Consider the following 21,552-nt stretch of genomic DNA (forward strand, 5'->3'; position numbering starts at 1 on the left):
GATACAATAGAGGTGTTGGGGAACTACAACCCCCTAGGAGACTACTAAGATACAATATAGGTACTGGTGAACTACAACTCCCAGGAGACTACAGAGATACAATAGAGGTGTTGGTGAACTACAACTCCCAGGAGACTACTAAGATACAATATAGGTGTTGGTGAACTACAACTCCCAGGAGACTACTGAGATACAATATAGATTTTGGTGAACTACAACTCCCAGGAGACTACTAAGATACAATAGAGGTGTTGGTGAACTACAACTCCCAGGAGACTACTGAGATACAATATAGGTGTTGGTGAACTACAACTCCCAGGAGACAACTAAGATACAATATAGGTGTTGGTGATCTACAACTCCCAGGAGACTACTGAGATACAATAGAGGTGTTGGTGAACTACAACTCCCAGAAGACTACTGAGATTCAATAGAGGTGTTGATGAACTACAACTCCCAGGAGACTACTAAGCTACAATATAGGTGTTGGTGAACTACAACTCCCAGGAGACTACTAAGATACAATATAGGTGTTGGTGAACTACAACCCCCCATGAGACTACAGAGGAAGCATGCTGGTGTTATACCACAGACTGAAGACTCCTTAATGACACATGCTGGGAGTTGTAGTCCCTTTTGCCAGTGTATCCCAACCAGTGCTGAGTTATATTAGTGTGCAGTGTATATGTCAGCACAGGCTGTATATATATATATATATATATATATATATATTAGTGTGTTGTGTATGACGCTGTATATATATATATATATATATATATATATATATATATATATATACTCTGCGTTATACACAACACACTAATATATATATATATATATATATATATATATATATATATATATATATATATATATATAAAAGTTCAACAAAAAGGACCGCACTCCCGGAGTGTCCGCAGGTGCAAGCTGGTCGGGCCCAGGTCAAGAGCCCCCACAAACAGGTAGCAAAGCAAAACAGCAGCACACCGACTTAGATGAAAGCGTGTCAGGCTTTATTCATCAGATGCCACGACGTTTCAACCGTCTCTCACGGTCTTTGCCAAGCTTGACAAAGACCGTGAGAGACGGTTGAAACGTCGCGGCATCTGATGAATAAAGCCTGACAGGCTTTCATCTAAGTCGGTGTGCTGCTGTTTTGCTTTGCTGCTATATATATATATATATATATATATATATATATATATATATATATAATAATTATCATACAAAGCAGCACCTCCTCGTATCCAGGTGATTGGGTGCAAGCCCTTGAACCTCGGTGCTCCGGTCCTCTTTAGATATAAATGGATATAGGCAGCACACCAAAATGGGTGAAAAAAGTAAGTGCTTTTATTCCAAGGAAAATTGACAACGTTTCAGCGATCTCTCACCGCCATTTTCAAGTGATTTACAAGTGATACAAGCGGGGTTAAATACCTCCCCAAATCAGTGACATCATCAACATTTACATATCATGTGGCATCTGACATGTTATAAACAAAGTATAAACTATACAAACCAATAAATATAAACATGATCAATTTAGTGTATTCAATACTGTGGTACAAAGTGTATACATCTCTGTATTCCGATCGCCAATCATTTATAGGATCGGATTGTGATATAAATGTACAATTACAACAGTGATCGTGTAAACAAAACAAGTAAAAAAGGGGTTAAAAGACGTTACCCAATCAAGCAAACCCGTTTGTTTTAGCCGGCCTCATCGCAAACGTGCCATGATCCGCAGACCCGAGTCCACATGGGACGCCGGGATCTACTTCCGGTGTAACCGGAGTTCAACCAATCATAGTAACGGCGTCCCTGGTAGTCATAGAGACCTCCCGACCTGTCAGGTAAACAATGACTTGCGCATCGCGGCCAAGCTCCGTGGCTCTCAGCGCATGCTCAGTGTATATATAGGTGTTCACCAGCACCATATTAATTCAGGGCAAATAAATATTAGGTTATGTAGCGAACTGCTGGCAAAGCACTTCACTCAATTGCCAAATGTATAGTAGGAATCATATAATTCCAATATTGTAACCCTGCACACATGCTAGAAAACAATCAAGGGACCTGGACACTTGCCCTCTGTTATGCACCGCACGGATCTGGGTGCGACATATGGAATCCATAGGGTCCCAAAGTACGCTTCTCCCTACCAGATTGGTAAAAGCCTCACCTTCTGGCTGTGGTGGCGCTACATAGATGATATTTTTTTGATCTGGGATGGCACGGGTGAGGAATTAGTGGAATTCCAATCATACCTTAACAGTGTTGACAGGGACTTACAGTTTACCCTGACCTATTCACAAGATAAGGTACAATTTTTGGACACAGAAGTCTCTATTGTAAATCATAGACTCTCTACAGACATATATTATAAGCCCACAGACTGTAATACCCTGCTGCAATTTAATTCGTGCCACCTGAGACAGATGATTGAGTCACTACCATACAGCCAATTTCTACGTGCCAGCAGAATTGTTGACAGTAGTGAGAAATTGGATCAGGCAGTAAATAAAATGGCAACCCAATTTATGACCAGAGGTTATCCCTCCACTCTGGTTAATAGGCAGAAACAGGCTTTATGAGGAAAGGAGGGGACAGAGGAAATCTAGAACTAAAAGAGATCAGACAACACGTATTCCATTTATTTCTACCTTTAATGAAGTATCAGGACAGATTGCCCAAAAATTAAGAAAACATTGGCACTTGATCAGTGAAAGTTTTCCCAATATTTCTGAACTTAGGGAAATGCCCCTCATGTCCTATCGTAGGGCCAGAAATTTAAAGGATGAGCTAGTAAGGGCGGATGTGTCTAAACAAATTCAAACACAGAAATATGTTTTGGTACAGGCAAAGGGATGCTTTCCCTGCAGGAGGTGCGTGAATTGTAGGTATGTGCAGAGGGGGAATACATTCACGCACCCCCAGACAGGCAAAGCTTATCCTATAAAATTCTATCTTAATTGTGAGAGTGATTTTGTGGTCTATATTCTGTGGTGTCCCTGTGGGTTTATTTATATTGGAGATACAAAATGTGAGTTCAAAGTAAGATTGAATCAACATAGATACTCTATACGCAAAGGGAGAGTCGATTTACCGGTGTCCAAGCATTTTTTGGAAGCGGGACATCGAGAACAGGATTTAAAATGTATGGTGGTAGATCATATTCCACCGCTAAGGAGAGGTGGGGATAGGGTCGCCGCACTACAGAAAAGAGAATTGAGGTGGATATATGACCTCAATTCCCTTAAACCAAATGGTCTGAACGTAGAATTTGTAGTTACGCCAAGGATGATGATGAGATAATTGTTGTAGAGTCCCAGTGTAAGGTTATGTTCAGTGTGGTTATGTATTCTACAAGTGATATTATTTACTAATACTTGTCGTCTTAAATTTCAGAAATCTTGAAGTATTGATCATCGACGTTAAAATCAAGCAACCCTGAGAAAAGAACCGAGTACCTCAACACGGATCCGCATTCTTTTTTATATATAATTTTCTATTTATAATTTTCATTTTTTACTTATTTTTCTATATTTGTTTAAATTTTACCAGTATAGTGACGGCGCCCCTATACTAATATCGATACTGTAAGACATATACCCCTTATGTTCTTTAATTGATCTACTACTAATGTTGTACCCTGGTATGATTGTCACGTGTATGATGGGTTGCCGTTGGACACCTCTGTATTGACAAGAACGGTCTGGTGAAGTATCCTGACAGCCAGAAGGTGAGGCTTTTACCAATCTGGTAGGGAGAAGCGTACTTTGGGACCCTATGGATTCCATAAGTCGCACCCAGATCAGTGCGGTGCATAACAGAGGGCAAGTGTCCAGGTCCCTTGATTGTTTTCTAGCATGTGTGCAGGGTTACAATATTGGAATTATATTGTATAAGTAAAGTGCTTTGCCAGCAGTTCGCTACATAACCTAATATTTATTTGCCCTGAATTAATATGGCGCTGGTGAACACCTATATATACACTGAGCATGCGCTGAGAGCCACGGAGCTTGGCCGCGATGCGCAAGTCATTGTTTACCTGACAGGTCGGGAGGTCTCTATGACTACCAGGGACGCCGTTACTATGATTGGTTGAACTCCGGTTACACCGGAAGTAGATCCCGGCGTCCCATGTGGACTCGGGTCTGCGGATCATGGCGCGTTTGCGAAGAGGCCGGTTAAAACAAACGGGTTTGCTTGATTGGGTAACGTCTTTTAACCCCTTTTTTACTTGTTTTGTTTACACGATCACTGTTGTAATTGTACATTTATATCACAATCCGATCCTATAAATGATTGGCGATCGGAATACAGAGATGTATACACTTTGTACCACAGTATTGAATACACTAAATTGATCATGTTTATATTTATTGGTTTGTATAGTTTATACTTTGTTTATAACATGTCAGATGCCACATGATATGTAAATGTTGATGATGTCACTGATTTGGGGAGGTATTTAACCCCGCTTGTATCACTTGTAAATCACTTGAAAATGGCGGTGAGAGATCGCTGAAACGTTGTCAATTTTCCTTGGAATAAAAGCACTTACTTTTTTCACCCATTTTGGTGTGCTGCCTATATCCATTTATATATATATATATATATATATATATATATATATATATATACAGCCTGTGCAGAGTTATACACAGCACACTAATATAACTGGTTGGGATACACTGGCATACACACACAAATGGGAGGACTACAACTCCCAGCATGTGTCATTCAGAAGTCTTCAGTCTGTGGTATAACACCAGCATGCTGCCTCTGTAGTCTCCTGGGAGTTGTAGTTCACCAACACCTCTATTGTATCTTAGTAGTCTCCTGGGAGTTGTAGTTCATCAACACCTCTATTTTATCTCAGTATTCTCCTGGGAGTTGTAGTTCACCAACACCTCTATTGTATCTTAGTAGTCTCCTGGGAGTTGTAGTTCACCAACACCTCTATTGTATCTCAGTAGTCTCCAGGGAGTTGTAGTTCACCAACACCTCTATTGTATCTTAGTAGTCTCCTGGGAGTTGTAGTTCACCAACACCTATATTGTATCTCAGTAGTCTCCTGGGAGTTGTAGTTCACCAACACCTATATTGTATCTCTGTAGTCTCCTGTGAGTTGTAGTTCACCAACACCTATATTGTATCTCAGTAGTCTCCTGGGAGTTGTAGATCACCAACACCTCTATTGTATCTCAGTAGTCTCCTGGGAGTTGTAGTTCACCAATGCCTATATTGTATGAGTAGTCTCCTGGGAGTTGTTGTTCACCAACACCTCTATTGTATCTCAGTAGTCTCCTGGGAGTTGTAGTTCACCAACACCTATATTGTATCTCAGTAGTCTCCTGGGAGTTGTAGTTCACCAACACCTATATTGTATCTTAGTTGTCTCCTGGGAGTTGTAGTTCACCAATACCTCTATTGTATCTCAGTAGTCTCCTGGGAGTTGTAGTTCACCAACACCTATATTGTATGAGTAGTCTCCTGGGAGTTATAGTTCACCAACACCTATATTGTATCTTAGTAGTCTCCAGGGAGTTGTAGTTCACCAACACCTCTATTGTATCTTAGTAGTCTCCCGGGAGTTGTAGTTCACCAACACCTATATTGTATCTCAGTAGTCTCCTGTGAGTTTTAGTTCACCAACACCTATATTGTATCTCAGTAGTCTCCTGGGAGTTGTAGTTCACCAACACCTATATTGTATGAGTAGTCTCCTGGGAGTTGTAGTTCACCAACACCTATATTGTATCTTAGTAGTCTCCTGGGAGTTGTAGTTCACCAACACCTATATTGTATCTTAGTAGTCTCCTGGGAGTTGTAGTTCACCAACACCTCTATTGTATCTCAGTAGTCTCCTGGGGGTTGTAGTTCACCAACACCTATATTGTATCTTAGTAGTCTCCTGGGAGTTGTAGTTCACCAACACCTATATTGTATCTTAGTAGTCTCCTGGGAGTTGTAGTTCACCAACACCTATATTGTATCTCAGTAGTCTCCTGGGAGTTGTAGTTCACCAACACCTCTATTGTATCTCAGTAGTCTCCTGGGGGTTGTAGTCCATACACCAGTGTTTCCCAACCAGGGTGCCTCCAGATGTTGCAAAACTACTAGTCCCAGCATTCCCTGGTTGGGAAACACTGGTATACACACACATAACAGGGACTACAACTCCCAGCATGTGTCATTCAGTACCCCCCCCCCCCCCTCACACATAGAAATCATCCTCAGTATGATATTTATTCCCCTGCAGTCTGTGTCTCCTTCACACACAGAAATCCTCAGCCCCGTGCAGTGCAGTCTGTCCTCCTCACACATCATTATGGAGGTGAAGGAGCTCTGCACGGACGTCCTCTCTCCCCTCCCCCACTCTGTGTTTCCCCGTGCAAACTTGCAGCCTCCCCGTGGTAGATGAGGTCCTGGGGAGACAGAGCAGGGGGAGGGGATGGAGCTGTGTACCGAGCTGTGTACCGAGCTGTGTGCGGGGGATGGAGCTGTGTATGGAGCTGTGTACAGAGCTGTATACGTCCTCGCTCTCCCCCTGCTTCTTGTGTAATGTAAGAGCGGGGGGTTTGAAGTGAGTTTTCCGAATCCAAGGGGCGTGGCTTATGTTCTGCAGACGTGCGATCTCAGCCTCTGCCCTCGCTCCTCCCCGCTCTAGATTCGGAAAACTTCGGAGAGCGAAGGGGAGGAGGGAGAGCAGCAGCTAACAGGAATCTGGCGCAGGGAGTCATGGCAAATGTAGTCTTTATGACATGGCTGCTTACTGCTACAGGTGGCAATTACAAGAGAATGGCTGGGCCAAATTTGACAAATGAGGTATCGTTGGAAAGGTCTTTGAAAGAGCTATCAGATGAGGTAAACTTTTTGTTTTATGTATGAGCGCTGCAGATGTCCTTTAAGTCTTCTGGGACTCTGCTGGGGAATAAAAACTTTCTGCGATTGGGAGGTGTCTGCTATGGGAGCGACCTGGGTGTCGCCTGCCGCAGCAAATCCATCCTGCTTTGCAGCGGGCTCTGGTGAAGACCAGAGGCACATTAATCTCCGCTCCCCAATATGGTCCGAGTCATCAGCCACACAGGTAGAGGATCCACATCCAGTTTCGTGACAGCCCGCATTCAGGTGAGTGACAAGCAGTATTATAGTAGTTATATACTTGTACATAGGAGGCAGTATTATAGTAGTTGCATTCTTGTACAAATGAGGCAGTATTATAGTAGAAATATTAGTAGTTATGTTCTTGTATATAGGAGCAGTATTATAGTAGTTATGTTCTTGTACATAGGGGACAGTATTATAGCAGTTATATACTTGCACATAGGAGCTGTATTATAGTAGTTATATACTTGTACATAGGGGCAGTATTATAGTAGTTATATACTTGTACATAGGAGGTAGCATAATAGAAGTTATAGTTTTGTAGACATGAGGTATTATTATAGAAGTTGCTTACTTGTACATAGATGTGGTATTATAGTGGTTATATTCTTGTACATAGCAGGCAGTATTATAGTAGTTATATTCTTGTACATAGGAGCAGTATTATAATAGTTATATTCTTGTATGTAGGAGCAGTATTATAGTAGTAATATTCTTGTACATAGGGACAGTATTACAGTAGTCATATTCTTGTACATAGGAGGCAGTATTTTAGTTGATATATTCTTGTATATAGGGAGGCAGCATTATACAGTAGTAGTCATATTCTTGTACTTAAGGAGCAGTGTTATAGTAATAATATTCTTAGTGTTATAGTAATAATATTCTTGTACAAAGGAGCAGTATTAAAGCACATCTATCCTAGTACATAGGGGGCAGCATTATAGTACTTATTATGTTGTATATAGAAAGTAGTACAGCACAGTATAGCAGGAGTCACCTGTTCATTATACAGCAAGAGATATTTGTTTGGCACTAAACATTTTTCTTTAAACCTTATATTGGTGGAGCTTAGAATACTGTACACCTATACAATACATACAGTAATCTAATTTAAGACAACATTTTCTTACTTGCAGTATTTTCCCTTCCCTATCATCATTCAGTCCCAATGTCAATCACTAAGTCGTGCCATAAGATTGACAGACCCAATACCAGTCTAGTGCCAGTGTAGTCCTGCAGTCACACAGCTTAGTATTGGCTAAACATACATTATCCTATGTACCTGGGATGCGGAAATACCACTTCGACTTGTATGAGGATCCCCCGGAGATTTCAATAGAGTCTCTACTGGTTAAATTGAAGAATATGAGTATTTTCGACCAACACTCACGCGGACTGATCGCTGCTGCTCCTCTCTTTTTTTGTGTGTACTAGCAACATAATGAGACATAAGAATCAGCTACCATGGAAACAAATAGAAGAAAAATGTATTCCGCTACAAGGCAATGGTATCAAGTGTGACAGCACAATATTGAAGTTGCATCATTACCGCGTGTTGGATTAAAGAAAGTGACACCAATTAGATCCATTTTTACCGCGGCTGCAGATTTAAACTTTTTCTTTGAGAAGTAAAATTTTATATTCAAACAAACAAACAAATAAACAGCAATTATACGATATGACATTTTTGTACTTTTTGTATATATTTTATCCAACTTGTGCAAAATCTTTTTTTGTCAGTTTGATGGGATTCATCCTCGTTTTTAAATAAAAAAAAAACATTTCTTTTATTCTTGCAAATTAAATGCAAATGGATTTTGCAGTCAAAAAGGTATCGAAGAGCAAAAAATATTACTGTTGATGACATTTTTTGAGTAGTCGTTTGATGTGGAGGAGAGAAGAGGCCAGCAGGGGTTGTTATGTGAACGAGGACTAATGGGGAGCGGCAAGTTTATACTTTATGTCGTAGAGCCGGCGAACATACACTGTAACAATGGGATGTTAATCTGCGCCCGTCACACTCATTTTTATAAACTAGGTCATGTTTGGGGAGGCTGCACCTTTAATGTCATTTTCATTTAAAGAAGAAACATTAAAACCTCTTCAGCTTTCAAGTCTCTCAGCTGGAGAGCGCTTGTGAGACTTTCATCAATTACCAATGAAATGTAAGGCAGAAAGCGAAGTCGGTAGTGAAATCTGTGGCGGGGTAACTGGGGGATTCTGCATTCTGACTGGATTCTAATTTACTATGTCTGAAAGCCTCAAGCAACCAGAGGTATTGTGAGCATCAACTACTATACTCAGATTTCTATATGTCTCCTGTCATTTCTATCATCCCCCAATAAAATAAGGGTGACAAAAACAAACAATGTGCTACCTACAATATAACTGTTCAGCTTAGGGGTAAAGCTGTTAAAAAAAAAAAAGAATCAAGTTTATATATTTGGCACCAATTAATTATTGTAATCCCTTAAAGGGGTACTTCGGTGGGATTTTTTTTTTAATCATCTGGTGGCAGAAAGTTATACAGATTTGTATATTACTTCTATTTAAAAATCTTAAAGGGGTTATTCAGAAATAGAAAAACAGAGCTATTTAAAAAAAAAAAATGTTCTAGTAAAGTAAATGGAGCCAAACCACACCCAACTTGTAGACAGAGTGGTTTTTAAAAGAAATTAGCTCACTTTTTCTATTCTTGATAACCCCTTTAATCCTTCCAGTACTTATCAGCTGCTGTATGCTCCAAAGGAAGTTGTGTAGTACTTTCCAGTCTGACCAAGGAGCTCTCTGCTGCCGTTGGAAAGTACAAATGGCTCTGCAAAGGACAAGCCCTCATATGGCCTGTGGATGGAAAAATAAAACGAGTTATGGTTCTTAAAAAAGGTGAGGAGGAAAAACCTAAACACACAAAAAAAAATTGGCTGCTACCTTATGGCCCAAATAGGCTGTGTCCTTTTCTAGTGAAAAAAAATGAAACTAGATAAATGGGCTAGTTTTTTATCCTGTTGGGGACGGAGGGCGTACAGGTATGCCCTCGCATCCCGGTACATAAGGACAGAGGGCGTACATGTATGCCCTCCGTATTTCAGATCACGCTGCTCGCCGGGTGATGATCAGAACGAACATCCAGTGGCAATGCCTAGGGGGGTCCAGAGACACCACCCATAATGGCAATCGCCGTGATTCACTGGTCAATTCTGACCGGCGAATCACAGTTTTTCCGGGCTCAACGGGTCTCTGGTGACCAGATCGCCTAGAAAATTAGGATAGTCGGGGCTGTCAGAGACAGCCCAGATGATGCTGAAGGATAGGAGTGAGGTGGCATGGGTGCCACCTCTTCCTATCCCCTGCCATTGGTCAGTCGCAAGCGACCGACCAATAGCAGATGGGGAAATGGGGAGATCAAAGCATAGCTCTCCCGCTCTGCCCACCAATGGTGGTCCGGGCAGAGCAGGGGGAACCAGTAAAGGAGTAGCGGGCAGTGGCAGGAGAGATTAGTGGCGGCAGGAGGCATGTGGCCATCAGGTCATGTGGCGGTGCGGGCGCACTGTGGCCTTCCCGATGTTACAAAACTACAACTGCCAGCATGCCCAGGCAGATGTTGGCCAAAACAATCAAAAGATACTGGTCCAGGTACCCTAATGCCCCAAGCTTGTGTGTTCTCTGACAGTGTGAGTATCAGTGTGGTGACTTTGCATGTGCTGTGGTGGCCGTTGCCCACATGGGGTCCATTGCAGAGATACGGCATTTAGGGTACCTGGACCAGTATCTTTTGATTGTTTTGGCCCTCAACATGCCCTACTGACCTCTCTGCATGTCCAAACCCCCACATCACTGCAAAGTTTATTTTTTATTTTTATATCACCACATTTAATCTCATCTCTTGTATTAATTTATGTATCTGTGGCTAACCTTATGTATTGTATACACTCTATGGTATTCGTTTCCTGTAGCTTATTATGTATTTATTAGTACCTTTGGTATCTGCCCTCCAAGAGATCGTTTAGATCAGAGTACACACTTTTTCCCGGTTGTTACTGATCCTCATTTCTATGTCATTTTAATCATGTTTTTATGATTATGTTTGCTTAATAAAATTTGACATTTTACTGACTAAATTTATTGTTTGGCACTATTTATTGATAGGGTATAGTATTTAGCGTGGTATGTACCAAACGCACAAAAACTTTTCCTTATTGAAAAGCCACTTTTGGTCGTACTTGGTTGCATAATGTGACAGAGGTCAGATTTGCATAAAATGCATCTGGCACAGAAATTCCTTTGTGTGCACAGTGCAGCACAATCCCATGGAATACAACGGGACTCTGCTGCTCCAGAATCTCTGGCAGAATTCTACACGGAAATTCCGTACATGTGAACATGGTCTTATGGGAATAAATCCCTGGTTCAACATTCTTTCCCCCTAGATCTGGTATCCATAACCTGTGATATTATTTCTCTCCAGAAATGTATCCAGGCCCCTCCTGATCTCTTTTATTGAGTTCCCCATGACCACTTCCTCTGGCAGAGAGTTCCAGTCTCACTGCTCTTACAGTAAAGAACCCTCATCTGTGCTGGTGTAGAAACCTTCTTTTCTCTAGATGTAGAGGATATTAAGGATGTAGTCCTGGATATGAATAGATCATGCAAGAGATCTCTGTACTGCCCCCTGATATATTTATACATTGTTATTAGGTTGCCCCTAAGCCTTCTTTTTTCTAATGGAAATAACTCTGATTCCGATAATATTTATGGGTATTGTAGTCCTCCCACTCCCCTTTGAGCCCTCTCCATCTCCACTATATCTTTCTTGTACACTGGTGCCCAGTACTGTGCACAGTATTCCCTGTGTGGTCTGACCAGTACTGTACACAGTATTCCATGTGTGGTCTGACCAGTACTGTACACAGTATTCCATGTGTGGTCTGACCAGTACTGTACACAGTATACAATGTGTAGTCTGTGTTTATTTACACAGTGCTAGTAACAAGAATAGACACATTTCGACCAAAGCCTTACTCAGACTGATGTCAGTCTGAGTAAGGCTTTGGCCGAAATGCATCTATTCTTGTTACTAGCACTGTGTAAATAAACACGTAACACTTGGAAGAAGACTACAGTGCCAGGATTTCTTTTCTACCTCTGCACTGCCTTCTGCGTCCACCACTACGAGACACTAGTGCCGACCCTTCCTTTTGTTTTACTGTATGTGGTCTGACCAGTACTGTACACAGTATACCATTTGTGGTCTGACCAGTACTGTACACAGTATTCCATATGTGGTCTGACCAGTACTGTACACAGTGTTCCATGTGTGGTCTTACCAGTACTGTACACAGTATACCGTGTGTGGTCTGACCAGTACTGTACACAGAATTCCATGTGTGGTCTGACCATAACTTTACACAGTATACTATGTGTGGTCTGACCAGTACTGTATACAGTATACCATGTGTGGTCTGACCAGTACTGTATACAGTATTCCATGTGTGGTCTGACCAGTACTGTACACAGTGTTCCATGTGTGGTCTAACCAGTACTGTACACAGTATACCGTGTGTGGTCTGACCAGTACTGTACACAGAATACCATGTGTGGTCTGACCTGTACTGTACACAGTATTCCAAGTGTGGTCTGACCAGTACTGTACACAGTATTCCCTGTGTGATCTAACCAGTACTGTATACAGTATTCCATGTGTGGTTTGACCAGTACTGTACACAGTATTCCATATGTGGTCTGACCAGTACTGTACACAGTGTTCCATGTGTGGTCTTACCAGTACTGTACACAGTATACCGTGTGTGGTCTGACCAGTACTGTACACAGAATTCCATGTGTGGTCTGACCATAACTTTACACAGTATACTATGTGTGGTCTGACCAGTACTGTATACAGTATACCATGTGTGGTCTGACCAGTACTGTATACAGTATTCCATGTGTGGTCTGACCAGTACTGTACACAGTGTTCCATGTGTGGTCTAACCAGTACTGTACACAGTATACCGTGTGTGGTCTGACCAGTACTGTACACAGAATACCATGTGTGGTCTGACCTGTACTGTACACAGTATTCCAAGTGTGGTCTGACCAGTACTGTACACAGTATTCCCTGTGTGATCTAACCAGTACTGTATACAGTATTCCATGTGTGGTTTGACCAGTACTGTACACAGTATTCAATGTGTGGTCTGACCAGTACTGTACACAGTATATCATGTGTGGTCATACCAGTACTGTACACAGTGTTCCATGTGTGGTCCAACAAGTACTGTACACAGCATTCCATGTGTGGTCTGACCAGTAATATACACAGTATTCAATGTGTGGTCTGACCAGTACTGTACACAGTATTCCATGTGTGGTTTGACCAGTACACAGTGTTCCATGTGTGGTCTAACCAGTACTGTACACAGTATACCATGTGTGGTCTGACCAGTACTGTGCACAGAATACCATGTGTGGTCCGACCAGTACTGTACACAGTATTCCATGTGTGATCTGACCAGTACTGTACACAGTATTCCATGTGTGGTTTAACCAGTACTGTACACAGCATACAATGTGTGGTCTGTGTTTATTTACACAGTGCTAGTAACAAGAATAGACACATTTCAGCCAAAGCCTTTTTTTTTATTATAAATTTAATACATACAAAGTTCATTAATGCTTACATTATTATCACATAGCAAAAAAACAAAACCCCTCCCCCTCCCTTTTCCCTTCCTCCCCTTAAGACAGCCTGCCCGAAATCCATTGATTTCCTTCCTTTCCATACTCCTCTCTTATAGAAAGTAGAAGAAAAAAAACAGGGATATGCGCCCCTAGTGAAGGATAGTTATAGGTGAGATGAAAACAAGTTAAGTTGTAACACTCACCTATTTTCGTTGTGCTGAGAGCACAACATCTGTGATAGCCTTAGGTGATGTCTCAGGTCTGCAGCCACGGTCCTCTGGAGCAAAGGTGATGTCCCAGCAGTGTAAATAACAAGAAAAAGGCAAAAGTTGGGCCATTGGTGGCGCTGGTCCTGATGAAAAGAAAGCTCTGTAGACCCTTCTCAGTGTCTAAATGTGGTTTTATTAGCACAGAAAGCAACGCGTTTCTGGTCCGAACTGGACCCTTCGTCTGGCAGTGTGCCTTTTTTTTTTTTTTTTTGTGGTCCATGCATTTATTTCTACAATTGTGGCCACCTATTAGAACAGTTCTAGGTTACCTCAGACTGGGCTGGCACCGTGATCTGTGGGGGAAGGTTAATTTCTGGTACTTTGCAGTCCGTGGTGAAGGTGACTGGCACAGACAGTGGATTCTCCACACGCAGGGTGGCTGCAGTACTCTGGCGCACCAGTGTCACTAGTTCTATGGTGCTGATGATGCCAGGGGGAGTGGATTTAAATGTAATGTAATAGAACATGTATTCTTGTGTTGTCTCATTACGGAAGGTCACCTTAGTTGAAAAGTTGCCCTCTTTGTGAGAGTGGAAATTTAATTTGTAGTCTCTCTTGGCTCCTCCTGGCACCTCCACATAGTCCAGACCCTTGATAGTGGTAGCACTGTCCAGACGTTCTGGCTTCAGGATCTCAATAATAGCACGAAACCTTTGAGTTTTGTGCAGCCAGTTACTGACTGTCAGCAGTTCAGTGTATGATGTTTTGCATGGGACCTCTCTGATCACATTACCAGAGGATTTAGGAGGTTCAGCCTGACCGTGCAGGAGATACAGTAATCCTGTCCCATCCGGCATTGGGAAAAAGATTGAGCCCTGATGTTTCCTGCCCTTAAGGCTCATGATGAGCGGATGATAGGTGATCTCATAGGGCTTATTCTGCTGAGCCTCCACAATGATGAACTCCACTCCACTCCAGTGCTCTCCATCAATGACTGGTTGCAAATGCCAGGTCTGGTTTGTTTTGTTGCTCAAAGTAATGGTTTGTGTCTGTTTAGTTCGCACTTGACACTGAAAGTTGACAACCTCCTTTGTGGATGGGAGCCCGATACAGGATCCTGAAAGTGTCAGTTTTAATGTTTTGCCTCCTTCAATGAAGCAAAGCAGGTCCTCATAGTGAATGTCAGAGTTAATTTCAGTGGGGTGAAAGACAACATCAAATGTGACCTCTGTGCCAGCCGTGATGTAACCAGACGTCGGCCAAATGGAGAAGTCTGGTTCAAACCTTTTTATATCCCACTCAAACCTGATTCCCAGCTCTCCTGTGTTACTTAGGACAACCCTACGAGTTGCTTGGCTATGCAGCACCACAGCCCCGAAGGACATATACTCCTGGTCCAAGTTGAGTTCTAGGCCCTGGCTGCAGCCTTGAACCACAAAGAGTGAATGCATCATGCCATAGCACCCCAGCATCACCTCTTCAGCAAATGGGGCAATCCTACTCCGAGGGGTAAACTGCATTTCCAGCTTACACAGCCCATTATGGGCAGAAAGTGTTATCTCACAATTGGGGGAAAGACTTAGGACCTTGGGTTCTTGCAATGCAGGGACACTCGGGCTAAAGTGCAGAGAGCAAGTTACAGGTGAAAGGCTCTTATTCACAATGGGGATAACCCTTTTCACAGTTTGGCCAATGTTAACAGCTCCAAAGTTGATAACTTTATATTTGGGATCAGCCACTTCAATCTTCATTTCGATCCCGTGACCCTGGAGTTGAACGAGCTGCGTGAAATGGCCATTCATTTTAAAGACAACAGTTTCTTGATACAAGATGGCTGCGCGGGGATAGAAGGTGATTGGAACCTCCATCTTGTCACCAGGGGAAAGAACATCTGAGCAGAAGTTGAGGAGCTTCTGCCAGACGAAGGGTCCAGTTCGGACCAGAAACGCGTTGCTTTCTGTGCTAATAAAACCACATTTAGACACTGAGAAGGGTCTACAGAGCTTTCTTTTCATCAGGACCAGCGCCACCAACGGCCCAACTTTTGCCTTTTTCTTGTTATATACTCCTCTCTTACTCTTTACTCCTTTTCACTATCTGCTTTCTCCTTTCTCCCAGGGTAGCCATTTATTCTCGATTTTTTTTATTTCTTTCACTGTCCTTGAACCACAACAACTCATACGTTCTAGCCTTATTTATACCTCCTAACCATTCTTCCCTTGATGGAACCGCTGGGGCCAACCATTTCCTAAGAATCAAATTCTTTGCCACTCCTAATACTCCAAGTATAAGATCAGTATGCTTAGTTCCCATTGTTCCTAGTCCATAAATTGCAACCTTAGGTTCAAAGAGCAATACCACCCCTATTCTAGCTTTCATAGTTTCAAACACTACACTCCAAAATTTTAGCAACTTCGTGCAATTCCATACCATATGTAACCAATTACTTCCCTCAAACCCACACTTGGGGCATTGTGCATTTTCCCTAACATTAATTTTATACAAAAATTGCCATTCTCAGCTGTCCTATTCTATCTGCCATTCCCAATCTCATTTCCCTCCATGTATTTACCTTTCCCCTTACCTTCCCCAACAGAGGTACCAAATTTAATCTCTCAAAATCCAAGACAGCGCTAGAGATCTTAACACCCAGATATTCCAAACTATCATTAAGTCTTAGTACTTTTACAGGGCCAATAGGGACCTCAATTTCTTCATCCAAAGGCATGAGTCCGGACTTCTGCCAATTAATTTTCATTCCTGAGAAATATCCAAATTTTTCCACTAACCTAATTACTTCCTGTACTTACTCTACCGGATTCCTAACAAACAAAAGCACATCATCGGCATATAATAACATTCTTTCTCTATCCCCTTGTACCCCAAACCCTTGAAAAACTTCTGTGTTCCTAACCATAGCTGCTAGTGGCTCTATAAAGAGTGCAAATAATAAAGGTGATAACGGACATCCCTGTCTTGAACCTCTTTTTTTTTTTAAAACGTATTCGTAAATTTCCCATTAATACTTATTTTTGCTATAGGAGCTGAATAAACCATTTTTATAGCTTTTAAGAATAAAGTGCCCAAACTAAATCTTTCCACCACCCGAAAGAGGAAACCCCACTCCCCCCTGTCGAACGCTTTGTTGGCGTCCAACGACAGGATGGAGCGGGGATCCCCTCCACGTGTTTGAATGTTAAGGAATGTCCTGTGTATATTGGAAAACATATTCCTACCTACCATAAAACCCCCTTGTTCTTGCCCTATCATCTCACCCAAAACCTTTTTTAATCTTCCTGCCCATAATTTTGCAAAAATTTTGTAATCCGTATTCAATAGTGATATAGGACCGTAATTCTCCATCTTTTCCCTGTTGCCCCCCTTCTTGGGGATCAATATTATCACTGCTTCAGACATTGAAGGGGTCATAGCCCCTCTTTCCAAGGATTCATTAATAATCTCCAACAAGCAAGGCAACAGAGACCCATGAAATCTTTTATAAAAATCAAATGAGAACCCATCAGACCCTGGGACAGAATTCCCCGCACATGTTCTCAATGCTTCTTGGACTTCCCCCAGGCTAATCCCCTCATTCATTTTCCTCTTCCCCTCCTCATTTAAACTTGGCTGAACTAAATTTTGTAAGAATGTTTTAATCTCCGATTCTGATTTTACCCCTTCAGATTCATATAATGTTTGATAATACTCCATCGCTATCTTCCTTATCTCCTCTTGATCTGTTACTATTAATCCCAGCTTATTTTCTAAATTAGTAATTTCCGTATTTTCCCTTTGATTTTTTATTATTCCAGAGAGCCACTTATTGGATTTCCCCCCTTCCGCATAGCGTTTTTGTCCCCAGAAAAAAATCCTATGTTGTGCCTTCTCAAGCATTAACTCTTTATATTCTTTTTGCGCTTGTTCCAGTTTTCCCCAGTTCTCATCTCTGGCATCAGTTGCATAAACTTCCTCCAATTTTTTTATCTGATCTACCAAGTCATCTTCTTTCTTCCTTACTTTCCTCCTAAACTGGGTTATATTTCGGGACAAAATCCCCCTCAAATATGCTTTCATAGCATCCCAAACCATAAATATATCGGCCGAACCTTTGTTTGTAGCCCAAAACCATTTAATCTCCTCCTCTATACCCTTTGTCACGTCTTCCACCTCAAACCAATGCGGATTAATATTTCTATTCATGTTCTGGGGGGGGGGGGGGGGGGACCCGATCTTCACCACCGAAACTACAGACCACCATGGGGTGATCAGACAAGCCCTTGGGCTCATAGACAATTTTTCTAATACCCCTTGCTCCACTATCATTGGCCAGAATCAAATCGATACGTGATGCAGTTTTATGGCTCAAATTAAAACAGGAAAAATTTTCTCGCAAAGGATTCAGGTTTCTCCATACATCTCTCCATCCTACTTCTTTACAAAAATCTGCCAGGACATTCATCCCCTCCCTCATTACTTCTCCTCTCCGGTCCCTTTTGTTATCCATTACTGAGTAAAAATCCCCCATAATATATAAATCTTTATAATTTTTATCACTTAAAAAATTCACCAGATTAACCAATACCTCTGTTTTGAAAGGGGGAGGAATATAAACAAAAGCAAGAATAACTTGTACCATATTCCACTCTACGTGGAGAAAAACAAATCTCCCTTTATCATCACAGCGAGCATTTTTAACCTGCATATTCATTTTACCGTGAATCAACACCGAGACCCCCGATGAGTAGTTTGTTCCAAACGAGTGGAATTCCTGAACAGCCCATTTCTTTTTCATTAGATGGACAGATTCTTTTGTTAAATGTGTTTCTAACAAACATACCACTGCAGGTAGATAATTTTTAACCCTATCCATAATAGCTACTCTTTTCTTCCTCTCCTTAATACCTCTAATGTTCCATACTAACATTTTACCTCCTTGGCTACCCTGGGTCCCCATACTCTTTTACTTCGTCATCTCTACTTCTAACCGATTTCCAGGCTGTCCTCTGTTACTCCTTCCTCCTGAAGGGCTGCATATCTAGAGCCATACATGCTATCCCCATATCTTTGTGTTCTGGTTTTAATTGTTTCTTTAGGTGATTTTAAAATGTATCCATTTTGCCTGCTTCTCCTGTAACATTCCCGCCCGATCTCCTAGGCTGGATCTTGGGAGCCATATTAATTTGTTTGGCTTTTTTATGTTATACTCAAGGAAAACACCTGCACAGAAAAGAGGCAAAAAAGGGTGCATAGTGCTTTCTTACCTTTTCCCCCCCTTGAGGCGTGAAGGTTTTTAAAAAAGTAATAGACTTACAGTTCTGTTGTTCAACTCTGCAGGCTCTAAGCTGTAAATCTTAATGCATATGTCCTGCAAAAAACCATACACCATTCAATAACAGAAAGTCACCAGCTCATCTTTCTTCAGTGAATTATTTTATAAATTCAGACAGAGCAATACTTTTCAATATACACCTCCTCCTCTCTACCGATGCCTTCGGTTAATATGTTTTTGTTTCACCTTGGGGGTAGCTGAAAAATTCCCCCACATAAAGTAATCAGCTTATATAACCAGTCCACGGACTACCGATCATGTTCACATATACTCTTAACAACATTATCCATATAGAGGAGGGGTAGCTGGAGGATTATAAGGGGTATAGAGGTATAGGGAGGGGGGGAAAGTCACTTTATAGTTCCAAAACTGTGGTAGCTCCGACACACCTCTGCCCCCCCATCCACCACTTTCAGTACAGTAGCTCATCCAGATTTCTTGATGTCACATGCTTATCCTATCATCTGTAACCAGGGTGAGGAAGTATACCCCACCAGACTCTCATAGACTGCCATTGCCAGCCTGCATTTCAGAAAAGCTTTCCTACAACAGACTTCAGTTAAAAGGAATAGATTCAAGCTCACCACGCTGATCCTGGCCTCTGTTACCCGAGCTGATTGCAGGACTCCCGGAGCGGCCGGCGTGTTCTGTCGCACGCCGAGCCCGCTCACATGGTCCCCCCAGCTGCTTTGCACCACTCGTGCTTGCGCTCCGTCTCCTTCCTCTTCTTCCTGCCGGATCTCTTTTCTGCTGACTGTGCGCCTCTCAGCCCGTTCACCTCCACCACCACTGTCCACTGCAGCGAGGCCGCCACACGCAATCCCACACCGGACACCTCCATCTCCATACCACAGCGGGGAGCAGATCCGTCCGTCAGGTGGTTTCCTTTTTTCCTTTTTCTCTCTTTCCTCTTTCCTCTTTTTCTTTTTTTTCCGCCCTAATCAGGGACGTTCGTCCCAGGGTCAGCATCATGCCTCCTGGGGGGAGGAGGGGGGGGGAGAGGAGGGAGAGAGCCCTGGAGCAGGCGGAGCTGACGAGATCACATCCTCTGGCCCCTGATGTCAGTCTGAGTAAGGCTTTGGCAGAAACCTATCTATTCTTGTTATTAGCACTGTGTAAATAAACACATAACACTTGGCAGAAGATAACAGTGAGTGCCAGGATTTCTTTTCTACCTCTGTACTGCCTTCCGCGTGCACCACTACGAGACACTAGTGCCGACCCTTCCTTTTGTTTTACTATGTGTGGTCTGACCAGTACTGTACAAAGTATACCATTTGTGGTCTGACCGGTACTGTACACAGTATTCCATATGTGGTCTGACCAGTACTGTACACAGTATTCCATGTGTGGTCTGACCAGTACTTTTCACAGTATACTATGTGTGATCTGACCAGTACTGTATACAGTATACTATGTGTGGTCCGACCAGTACTGTATACAGTATTCCATGTGTGGTCTGACCAGTACTGTACACAGTGTTCCAAGTGTATTCTAACCAATACTGTACACAGTATACCATATGTGGTCTGACCAGTACTGTACACAGAATACCATGTGTGGTCTGACCAGTACTGTACACAGTATTCCAAGTGGGGTCTCAACAGTACTGTACACAGTATTCCCTGTGTGATCTGACCAGTACTGTACACAGTATTCCATGTGTGGTTTGACCAGTACTGTACACAGTGTTCCATGTGTGGTTTGACCAGTACTGTACACAGTATACCATGTGTGGTCTGACCAGTACTGTACACAGTATTCCCTGTGTGGTTTGACCACTACTGTACACAGTGTTCCATGTGTGGTCTAACCAGTACTGTATACAGTATACCATGCGTGGTCTGACCAGTATTGTACACAGAATACCATGTGTGGTCTGACCAGTACTGTACACAGTATTCCCTGTGTGATCTGACCAGTACTGTACACATTATTCCATGTGTGGTTTGACCAGTACTGTACACAGTATTCCATGTGTGGTTTGACCATGTCACGATTCGGCCAGCTAATAGTGGATCCTCTGTGTCAGCGAGGGATTGGCGTGGACCGTGCCGGTGGACCGGTTCTAAGAAGCTACTAGTATTCACCAGAGCCCGCCGCAAAGCGGGAGGGTCTTGCTGCGGCGGTAGCAACCAGGTCGTATCCACTGGCAACGGCTCAACCTCGCTGACTGCTGAGAAGGCGTGGGACAGAAGGACTAGGCAGAGACAAGGTCAGACGTAGCAGAAGGTCGGGGCAGACGGCAAGGTTCGTAGTCAATATGGAAATAGCAGGAGGTCAGGAACACAGTATGGGTAACACAGTAATAGCTTTCACAAGGCACAAAGGCAACAAGATCCGGCAAGGGAGTGCAGGGGAAGTGAGGTATAAGTGGGGCAAGGAACAGGTGCAAGCTAATCAGGGTGATTGGGCCAGGCACCATCATTGGTGCAC

The 21,552-nt window shown here is 42.5% G+C and overlaps 1 protein-coding gene and 1 long non-coding RNA gene across 2 annotated transcripts in view; both read right to left on the bottom strand.

Annotated features, from left to right (window-relative positions):
- The window catches only part of LOC130293834 (uncharacterized), a 204,493-nt gene extending 196,209 nt beyond the window's left edge, over nucleotides 1-8,284 (bottom strand). Inside the window, exon 1 of the long non-coding RNA XR_008848312.1 lies at nucleotides 8,183-8,284. This is a non-coding gene — a long non-coding RNA (uncharacterized LOC130293834). The remainder of the gene's footprint in view (nucleotides 1-8,182) is intronic.
- A 5,823-nt stretch (nucleotides 8,285-14,107) lies between these two features.
- Nucleotides 14,108-17,987, bottom strand: LOC130275400 (hydrocephalus-inducing protein homolog). The gene is made up of 3 exons (XM_056523344.1): nucleotides 17,063-17,987; nucleotides 16,372-16,547; nucleotides 14,108-15,700 (listed from the first exon to the last, which is right to left on the bottom strand). Exons 1-3 carry the CDS (start codon nucleotides 17,985-17,987, stop codon nucleotides 14,108-14,110), a joined length of 2,694 nt encoding a protein of 897 aa, XP_056379319.1.
- Between the last annotated feature and the right edge of the window lie 3,565 nt (nucleotides 17,988-21,552).

This window comes from Hyla sarda, chromosome 1 (genome assembly GCF_029499605.1).
Source record: "Hyla sarda isolate aHylSar1 chromosome 1, aHylSar1.hap1, whole genome shotgun sequence".
Lineage (NCBI taxonomy): Eukaryota > Metazoa > Chordata > Amphibia > Anura > Hylidae > Hyla > Hyla sarda.

Coding starts and splice junctions, on each gene's coding strand:
- LOC130275400 (XM_056523344.1), bottom strand. CDS start 17,987: ATGAATAGAAATATTAATCCGCATTGGTTTGAGGTGGAAGACGTGACA. Junction 16,548..17,062: donor AAGATTAAAAAAGGTTTTGG/GTGAGATGATAG, acceptor GATATTTCTCAG/GAATGAAAATTAATTGGCAG. Junction 15,701..16,371: donor TGGTACCTCTGTTGGGGAAG/GTAAGGGGAAAG, acceptor TTCGTCTGGCAG/AAGCTCCTCAACTTCTGCTC.